The sequence below is a fragment of the Hemitrygon akajei genome, chromosome 1 (genome assembly GCF_048418815.1).
Source record: "Hemitrygon akajei chromosome 1, sHemAka1.3, whole genome shotgun sequence".
Classification (NCBI taxonomy): domain Eukaryota; kingdom Metazoa; phylum Chordata; class Chondrichthyes; order Myliobatiformes; family Dasyatidae; genus Hemitrygon; species Hemitrygon akajei.
In genome coordinates this window covers 9551734-9562417 of record NC_133124.1, presented here as the reverse complement: position 1 = coordinate 9562417, position 10684 = coordinate 9551734, and the positions used below count along the sequence as shown (strand labels likewise).

The 10684-nt window shown below is 45.4% G+C and overlaps 1 protein-coding gene across 1 annotated transcript in view; it reads right to left on the bottom strand.

Moving 5' to 3' along the window:
* Window positions 1-306: 306 nt before the first annotated feature.
* The window catches only part of pou6f2 (POU class 6 homeobox 2), a 655269-nt gene continuing 644891 nt past the window's right edge, over window positions 307-10684 (bottom strand). The window contains exon 10 of the mRNA XM_073031620.1: window positions 307-1246. Coding sequence (XP_072887721.1) covers window positions 742-1246 — 505 coding nt within the window. The 3' untranslated portion in view covers window positions 307-741. The remainder of the gene's footprint in view (window positions 1247-10684) is intronic.

The window sequence follows — 10684 nt, the reverse complement described above, 5'->3', positions numbered from 1 at the left end:
TACATTGCTGGCGGTGTCTATAATCCCCCTTTTGTAACACACTACTAAAATAGAGTGCAATTTAAAACTCATCACACAGAAACACTGGCAGCTGCCTATTACTTAGAAATTGTTGGCACACAAACATTTCTGGTCTTACAGTAGCATGTAAGAAAGACGAAGTGACAACGTTGTAATGGTTTCCATAGTTGTGTTACCACGACGTGACAAACAGACACAATCTGTGAGAGGGGGTGGGGGGGGGGGAAGAAAAGTAATTCAACCAGTTTCTGTAATCACAAATGTAAAAATTTAAACACAACATACGTTCAAAACCAGTAGGCTAGTAACTTGATTCTGGTGCTATTTTTGTTTATCGGACTTTGGTTAACAGATTAGTATTAATGCAGCACTTGGTACCTGTAAGTGAATAACAGGCACAACTTCATACGTTTTTCCTCTGTGAAATACAGAGCTCTCTGTAACTCATGGAAGGTGTTTCTTTTTCAGTCAAATATTTTCACATATTTTACAGTACAAGAAATGTCTATTTGGTTCAGTATCAGCCTGCTAAAAGACTGGATGTTTCTTTTCATTAAAACTAATTCTACCGCACAATAATGTGTTGTTTTTCTCAATAGTAAACTCAACAGACAGTCTGAAAACGTGTCCACACAGCACTCTGCGTTCTTCCTCTTGCAGAAGTACGAGGGCTCTTCCGAAGACGTTGCCTCGTGATTCATTGGTACAGCTTTAGTTCTCTTATGAGGTTTCTTCGAAAGAATCCGTGAGCGGCTCCATGGCCAGGCCTGTCGAGGGCTCAGGTTGCTTTAAGCGTTTAATTGTGTTTTTCAGCGCTTGCCTTTTGTTGCAGAACCAAACTCTAACTACCTCCCGATCATAGTTCAGTTTCTCGGCGATTTCTGTCATTTCTTGGCCGGACGGGTGCGTGTTCTTTTCAAAGTGGGCATTTAAGATCTCCAAGGCCTGGGGGGTGAAAGACGTTCGTCGCTTGCGTTTTTTGGAGGGCTCACTGCCGATAAACTCAGTTAGGTTCTGCATTCCTGCGCGGTGGCGGGCTTCAGCTTCAGCCATCCACCGTTCAAGAACGGGCTTAATCTTCTGGGCACTTTTAGGGGTGATGTCCAACTTTTCGAACCTGGCAGGATATAAAAGGCCAGGGTTCAGTTTGGCTGTCAGACTGCTAGCTATAGAGCTCTCTTGGGCATCCTGTGGTAGGAAAAAGTGGCTTCTCAGGATGGTGTGTCTGAGGAAAGTTGAGAAAGAAAAGTCTTACTCTGGTGCTCTGCCAGGGTGGGATCCTACTGATCAATTAAGCGGCAGAAACACTTAGAATTTGCCCTGCAACATTACAGGAAGACCATTTGCCAGAAAGAATTAATTTTAAAATTAAAATTCCATTAATTCACGTCGCTATGATAATTATCAAAACTACATTTCAGTAACATATAAACATACACATTTAAACAATTTTCCCAGTCAACAACGTGTCTACATTACCTGTAAAATGTGATAACCATGCAATGAATGGCATTTTAATCTGGGGAAAATAAACCTTCACAGAAAAGTAGATTGCAACCTTTGGACGGGGGTGAGAGATGGGAAAAAGGCCGGACAGGCACCGTGCATCCACCCAGGGTTACAGGAGGAGAGGAAGCTTTAGCCAGGGCAGCCTGGTTCTGAGCTCATGGTGAGGACAAGCATTCAGGGTTAATGACAGGAACCAATTACTTGTGCATTTCCATATCGGCAACATTATAACTGAATGTCATCTTGGGTAAGTGCTTAAAAGATCGTTTGGCTGTCTTGCATGGACCGCATTTAATTACACACTATAACTCCGTAGATCACCAAATTCAAAAAAAAAAAATTCAAAAAAGCCTGGAGAATGGGGTTGAGATGGATAATAAATCAGCCATGATGGAATGGCTGGGACAAGTTGCCTAATTCTGCACCTGGCAACACACACAAAGTGCAGGAGGAACTCAGCAGGCCAGGCAGCATCTACGATAAAGAGTAAACAGTCGACATTTTGGGCTGAGACCCTTCGTCAGAACTGGAGAAAAAATGCTGAGGAGTAGATTTAAAAGTTGGGGGTGGGGAGAAGGGGGGGGGGGGGGAGAAACACCAGGTGATGGGTGAAACCGGTAGGGGGAGGAATGAAGTGAAGAGCTGGGAAGTTGATTGGTGAAAGAGACACAGGGCTGGAGACGGGGAGTCTGAAAGAAGAGGACAGAAGGCCTTGGAAGACAGAAAATGGGGGAGGAGCACCAGACGGAGGTGATGGGCGGGCTGGGTGATAAGGTGAGAGAGGGATAAGGGGGTGGGGAATGGTGAAGTGGGGGCATTATTGTAAGTTTGAGAAATCAATGTTCATGCCATCAGGTTGGAGGCTACCCAGATGGAATATAAGGTGTTGTTCCTCCAACCTGAGTGTGACTTCATCACGAAGTGGAGGAGGCCGTGGATAGACACATCGGAATGGGAATGGGAAGTGGAATTAAAATGGTTAGCTGCTGGGAGATCTCTCTTCTTCTGCTGGATGGAGCGTAGGTGCTCGGCAAAACAGTCTTCCAATCTACATTGGTTCTCACCGAAATACAGGAAGCCACACTGGGAGCACCAGGCACAGTATCTGACCCCAACAGTCTCACAGGTGAAGGGCTGACTCACCTGGAAGGACTGTTTGGGCCTGGAATGGTAGTAAGGGAGGAGGTGTAGGGGCAGGTGCAACACTTGCTCCGCTTGGAAGTATAAGTGCCAGGAGGGAGATCCGTGGGGAGGGACGAATGGACAAGGAAAAGCAGGAAGTGGGAGGGGGGGGAGGGAAAGATGTGCTTGGTGGTGGGATCCAGTTGGAGATGGCTTTTCCACAGGGATTGCTCCCTATGCAGCTCCTTTGTCCATTTGTCCCTCTCCACGGATCTCCCGCCTGGCACTTATCCTTGCAAGCGGAACAAGTGCTACACCTGCCCCTACATCTGCTCCCTCACTACCATCCAGGCCCCAAACAGTCCTTCTGGGTGAGGCGACACTTCACCTGTGAGTCTGTTGGGGTCAGATACTAAGTCTGGTGCTCCCCGTGTGGTCGCCTGTATGTCAGTGAGACCCGACGTAGATTGGGAGACTGCTTCACCGAGCTCCTATGCTCCGTTCACCAGGAATAGTGGGATCTCCCAGTGGCCACCCATTTTAATTCCACTTCCCAATCAGATATGTCTATCCATGGCCTCCTCTACTGTCATGATGAGGCCATGCTTAGGTTGGAGGAACAACACCTTATATGCTGTCTGGGCAGCCTCCAACTTGCTGGCATGAACATTGAGTTTTTGAACATCTGGTAATGCCCCTCCCCCCACTTCCCCATTCCCCACCCCCTTTTCCCCCTCTCACCATATCTCCTTGCCTGCCCATTGCTTCCCTCTGGTGCGCCTCCTCCCTTTTCGTTCTTCCATGGCCTTCTGTCCTCTCCTATCAGATCCCCCTTCTCCAGCCCTGTATTTCTTTCACCAATCAACTTCCCAGCTCTTTACTTCATCCCTCCCTTCCTGGTTTCACCTATCACCTTGTGTTTCTCCCCCACCTTCGAAATCTACTCCTCGGCTTTTTTTCTCCAGTCTTGCCGAAAGGTTTCGGACCGAAACATCGACTGTACTTTTTCCATACATGCTGCCTGGCCTGCTGAGTTCCGCCAGCATTTTGAGCATGTTGCCTTGGATTTCCAGCATCTGCAGATCTTCTCTTGTTTGGGATTCTGCTCCTATGTCCTATGGTCAAAGATTCATTATAACAGAGAGCTTATGGAACTTCAAAATCATTCTGTTAGTACAATGATATTTCAATAAGACTAATTTCCATATGGTCCTAAGGATCAAGGATCAACTTTATTCACCATATACATTTATATGTGTTAGGAATTTGCTGTGATGTGTTGGTCAGGGAGTGACATGCAACAAAATACAACATTCCACAATTAACATAAGAGATCGTGCAGATGCTGGAAACCCAGAGCAGCAACGCACACTAAGTGCTGGAGGAACTCAGCAGGTCAGGCAGCATCTGTGCAGAAGTCAACATTTCGTGCGAAAACCCGATGAAGATTTTCCGCCTGAAGCATCAACTGTTTATTCTTATTCCTCTCTGTAGATGCTGCCTGACCTGCTGATTTCCTGTGAACATTCATTAATTATAAGCAACAAAGTTAGAGGTTAAAGTACAGATATGGAATAAAATTGGCATAAATGCATACCAGCATGCATTTACACCATAATCAGTATTATTAACAGTGGTTTAAAGTGTTTACAGTACAGTGCAGTGATGGGGGTAACAGAGAGGGAGGGGGGGTGTTTATTTTTTCCCATTAAATTGGTCACATGGGTGTAATTGGGCTTTGCGGGCTCTGTGGGCTGGAAAGGCCTGTTAGCGTGCTGTATCACTAAGTAAAATAAAATAAAGAAACACTAATTGTGGAATCTCAAGAAGTGACAATATTCCTTTTCACTCTAAACATTTTTCACATACATAAGGTCTGGCAGAATGGACCTTTTTATTGATCTTTCTTCTTTTAATGATGGAATTGAATTGTTAAGACACTGCACATGGCAATGCTGGGAGGCATTGATTTCCTGGTTCTCATATCAGAGCCTTTGTTAATGGAGGAGCTGTAGAATTTTTAAAAAATAGAAACAGAAGAAGATTGACAGTAAAGAAAAGAGCAGTATTATGTGAACTCTACTGTAATTATAACTAGATAACATTAGAGTGAATGCTTTCAATAAAATGAGTTCACTGAGCCCAGGAAAACTCTTACATAGAGCCATAGAGAACTACAGCACAGAATTAGGCCCTTCAGCCCATCTAGTCTGTGCCAAATTATTACTCTGCCTACCCAAAATGCTGGAGGAACTCAGTAGGTCAGGCAGCACCTATGGAAAAGAGTAAATAGTTGACGTTTCAGGCTGAGAATCTTCCTCCAGCATTGTGCGTGAGTTGCTTTAGATTTTCAGCACCTGTAGGTTTCCTCATGTTTATTATTCTGCCTAGTCCTATTGACCTGCACCCGGATCACAGCCCTCCATAGCACTCTCATCCATGTACCTATCGAAACTTCTCTTAACTGTTGAAGTCAAACCCACGTCCATCACTTCTGCTGGCAGCTTGTTCACTGAGTGAAGAGGTTCCCCCTCAAGCTCAATTTAAATAGTTTACCTTTCACTCTTAACTCCAGTTCTAGTTTCATCAATACTAAGGGGGAAAGATGGTAAGGAACTCGAACAGTGTATTAAATAGGTAACCTCTAGTTCTAGTCTCACCCACCCTCAGTGGAAAAAGCCTGCTTGCATCAATCAAATCTATAACATCACAATTTTGAAAATGCTCCTTTAGTCTTTAGGAATCTTCAGAGGGAAATAGATGGGTTAAATGGGTGAAAACTTGGCAGTGTAGTTACAAAATGGGGAAGTGTGAGGTGATCTACTTTTGGAGCAAAAACAGATAAACAGGACAATATTTAAGTAGAAAAGGGAGTACAGAAATCTGTTGTGCAGAGAGTATGCCCACAAGAATGAAACACAGAAAGTAAGCTTGAGAATCTGAATCAGGTTTAATTTCACTTAACATATGTTGCGAAATTCATTATTTTGCGACACTAGTATATTTCAATAGAGTCCTATAGTCATAGAACAATACAGCACAGAAAGAGGCCCTTCAGTCCATCTGGTCTGGACTCTGGACTCTGGCATGGTTCCTGAGGACTGGAAATTGCAAATGTCACTCCACTCTTTAAGAAAGGAGGAAGGCAGCAGAAAGGAAATTATAGACCTGTTAGCCTGACCTCAGTGGTTGGGAAGATGTTGGAGTCAATTGTTAAGGATGAGGTGATGGAGTAATTGGTGACACAGGACAAGATAGGACAAAGTCAGCATGGTTTTCTTCAGGGAAAATCCTGCCTGATGAATCTGTTGGAATTCTTTGAGGAGATTACAAGTAGGATAGATAAAGAGGATGCAGTGGATGTTGTATATTTGGACTTTTAGAAGGCCTTTGACAAGGTGCCACACATGAGGCTGCTTACCAAGTTAAGAGCCCATGGTATTCCAGGAGAGTTACTAAGATGGCTGGAGCATTGGTTGATTGGTAGGATGCAGCATGTGGGAATAAAAGGATCCTTGTCTGGTTGTCTAGTGGTGTTCCACAGGGGTTTGTGTTGGGACCACTTCTTCTTATGCTGTATATAAATGGTTTAGATGATGGAATAGATGGCTTTGTTGCCAAGTTTGCAGATGGTATGAAGCTTGGTGGAGGGGCAGGTAGTGTTGAGGAAACAGATAGGATGCAGACAGATTTGGAGAATGGGCAAGAAAGTGGCAAATGAAATATAATGTTGGAAAATGCATGGTCATGAACTTTGGTAGTACAAATAAATGTGTGGACTATTTTCTAAACAGGGCGAAAAACCAAAAATCTGAGATGCAAAGGGACTAGGGAGTCCTTGTGCAGAACATCCTAACGGTTAACTTGCAGGTAGAGTCAGTGGTGAGGAAGGCAAATGCAATGTTAGCATTTATTTCAAGAGGTCCAGAATACAAGAGCAGGGATGTGATGCTGGACCTTACAGTATAAGGCACTGGTGAGTATTGTGAACAGTTTTGGGCTCCTCATCTTAGAAGAGATGTGCAGGCATTGGAGAGGGTCAGAGGAGATTCACAAAGATGATTCCAGGAATAAAAGGGTTATCATACGAGGAACGTTTGATGGCTCTGGGTCTGTACTCGCTGGAATTTAGAAGGATGAGGGGGATCTCATTGAAACCTTTTTGTATGTTGAAAGTCCGAGACAGAATAGATGTGGAAAGGATGTTTCCCATGGTTGAAGAATCTAGGAAAAGAGGGCACAGCCTCAGGATAGAGGGGCATCCTTTCAAAACAGAGATGTGGAGAGATTACTTTAACCAGAGGGTGGTGAATTTGTGTAATTTGTTGCCACATGCAGCTGTAGAGGCCAGGTCATTGGGTATATTCATTACAGACTTCAAACCACCTAGTATTGTCTTCCAGTTCTGCTTCCCTCCCTGATGAGCTCAATTACTTCTACGCTCGCTTTGACTGAGAGAACAAGGAGGTCACCCTCAAAGCGGATCTCCCACCTGGTGACCTGCCTCTCTCACTTTCCACCTCTGACGTTTGCGCCACCCTGAGCAGGGTGAATGTACGGAAGGCAGCTGGTCGGGATGGAATACCTGGCCGAGTGCTCAGAGTCTGTGCAGGGCAGTTAGCCGGGGTCTTCACGGACATTTTCAATCTGTCCCTGACCCAGGCAGTTGCCCCACAAGCTTCAAGATCGCCACCATCGTGCCAGTGCCGAAACATTCCACTGCCACGGGGCTGAATGACTTCCGCCCAGTTGCACTCAACCCCATCATTGCAAAGAGCTTTGAGAGACTGGTTCTATCACATCTGAAATCCTGTCTGCCCACTACCCTGGACCCCCATCAATTTGCCTATCGCACCAACAGGTCAACAGAGGATGCCATCTCCACGGCACTTCACTCTGCCCTGACCCACCTGGACAGCCCCAACTCTTACGTCAGAATGCTGTTCATTGACTTTAGTTCAGCATTCAATACTGTGATCCCCTCCAAGCTGATCACCAAACTTCGCCAGCTTGGTATCAGCTCATCCCTCTGCAATTGGACCTTGGACTTTCTGACTAACAGACCCCGATCTGTTGAGTTAGACAACCTCTCCTGCTCCACTCTCACCCTGAACACCGGCGTGCCTCAAGGCTGTGTGCTGAGCCCTCTTCTGTACTCCCTTTTCACCTATGACTGCGTTCCTGTACATGGTTCTAACTCCATAATCAAGTTTGCAGACAACACCACGGTGGTTGGCCTGATCAGAGGGGATGACGAGACGGCCTACAGGGACGAGGTCCAGCACCTGGCCGCATGGTGTGCTGACGACAACCTGGCCCTTAACACCCAGAAGACCAAGGAGATCATTGTGGTCTTCAGGCATGCTAGCAGACACACTCACATCCCTATCTACATCAATGGAACTGTAGTGGAGCATGTATCAAGCTTCAAATTCCTTGGTGTCCACATTTCCGAGGATCTCACCTGGTCCCTTAACTCCTCCATCCTGACCAAAAAGGTGCAACAGCGCCTTTATTTCCTGCGGAGCATCAAGAAAGCTTACTTCTGTCCCAGGATACTGACTGACTTTTACCGCTGTACCATTGAGAGCATACTCACCAACTGCATCTCAGTGTGGTATGGCAATTGTCCTGTATCGGACCACAAAGCATTCCAGCGTGTCGTGAAAACTGCCCAGCAGATTATCGGCACCCAATTGCCCAGCATTGAGAATATTTACCATAAACGCTGTCTGGGCAGGGCGAAAAGCATTATCAAGGATGCATCTCACCCTAACCATGGACTTTTTACTCTCCTCCCATCCGATAGGTGCTACAGGAGCCTCCGCTCCCACACCAGCAGGCACAGGAAGAGCTTCTTCCCTGAGGCTGTGACCCTGCTGAACCTCACATCACAGTGCTAAGCAGTATTGCACCCATATTGTACTAGCTCAGTACTTTCATATTTGTGTGCTGTACCACTTACTTTTTATTCACAGTTATTTTGTAAATAACACTATTCTTTGCAGTTCTGGTTAAATGCAACTGCATTTCATTGGCTTTGTATCTGTACTCGGCACAATGACGATACAGTTGGATCTAATCTAATCTATCTTTAAGGCAGAGATTGATAGGTTCTTGATTGGCCATGGCATCAAAGGTTATGAGAGGAGAAAGAAAAGGATCAGCCACGATTGAATGGTGGAGTGGACTTGATGGGCCAAATGGCCTAATTCTGCTCCTATGCCTTATGGTCTTATACTTCATAACAGGAGTGACCTGTACAAAAAGGACAGGTTGCACTTGAATCCAAGGGGGACCAGTATCCTGGCAGGGAGGTTTGCTAAGGCTATTGGAGAGAGTTTAAACTAGAATTGCTGGGGGGTGGGATCCGAACTGAAGAGACGGAGGAAGGGGCAGTTGGCTCACATTTGAGAAAGCTTGTAGACAGTGTGAAAGGGAGGATAGGCAGGTGATAGAGAAGGGATACACTCAGACTGATGGCTTGAGATGTGTCTATATTAATGCGAGGAGTATTATGAATAAAGCGGATGGGCTTAGAGCGTGGATCAGCACTTGGTGCTATGATGTTGTGGCCATTACAGAGACTTGGATTGCTCAGGGGCAGGAATTGCTACTTCAAATGCCAGGCTTTAGATGTTTCAGAAAGGACAGGGAGGGAGGCAAAAGAGGTGGGAGCGCGGCACTGCTGATCAGAGATAGAGTCACGGCTGCAGAAAAGGAGGAAGTCATGGTGGGATTGTCTATTGAGTGGAAGTTAGGAACAGAAAGTGGTCAATAACTCTCACCCAGTAGTAACAGGGACATCGAAGAGCAGATAGGGAGACACATTCTGGAAAGGTGCAATAATAACAGGGTTGTCTTGGTGGGAGATTTTAATTTCCCTAATATTGATTGGCATCTCCCTAGAGCAAGGGGTTTAGACGGGGTGGAGTTTGTTAGGTGTGTTCAGGGAGGTTTCTTGACACAATATGTAGATAAGCCTACAAGAGGAGAGACTGTACTTGATCTGGAATTGGGAAACAAACCTGGTCAGGTGTCAGGTCTCTCAGTGGGAGAGCATTTTGGAGATAGTGATCACAATTCTATCTCCTTTACCATAGCATTGGAGAGGGATAGGAGCAGACTAGTCAGGAAAGCATTTAATTGCAGTAAGGGGAAATATGAAGCTATCAGGCAGGAACTTGGAAGCATAAATTGGGAACAGATGTTCTCAGGGAAATGTGGCAAATGTACAGGGAATACTTGCATGGCGTTCTGCATAGGTATGTTCCAATGAGACAGGGAAAGGATGGTCGGGTACAGGAACCACAGTGTACAAAGGCTGTAGAAAAACTAGTCAAGAAGAAAAGAAAAGCTTACAAAAGGTTGAAAAACCTAGGTACTGATTGAGATCTAGAAAATTATAAGGCTAACAGGAAGGAGCTTAAGAATGGAATTAGGAGAACCAGAAGGGGCCATGAGAAGGCCTTGGCAAGCAGGATTAAGGCAAACCCCAAGGCATTCTGCAAGTATGTGAAGAGCATGAGGATAAGACGTGAGAGAATAGGACCTATCAAGTGGAGAGTTGAAAAGCGTGTATGGAACTGGAGGAGGTAGTGGAGGTACTTAATGAGTACTTTGCTTCAGTATTCACTATGGGAAAGGACCTTGGCGATTGTAGGGATGACTTACAGCGGACTGAAAAGCTTGAGCATATAGACATTAAGAAAGAGGATGTGCTAGCTGGAGCTTTTGGAAAGCATCAAGTTGGATAAGTCACTGAGACTGGGCAAGATATACCTCAGGCTACCATGGGAGGTGAGGGAGGAGATTGCTGAGCCTCTGGCAATGATCCTTCTTCCATTTGAAAATTTCTTCTTATTTGGAATATATCTGTCTTGCACTTCCCTCATTTTTCGCAGAAACTCCAGCCATTGCTGCTCTGTTGTCCTTCCTGCTAGGGTCCCTTTAAAGTCAACTTCGGCCAGTTTTCCTCTCATGCCATTGTAATTTCCTTTATTTCACTGAAATACCGACGCATTGGATTTTA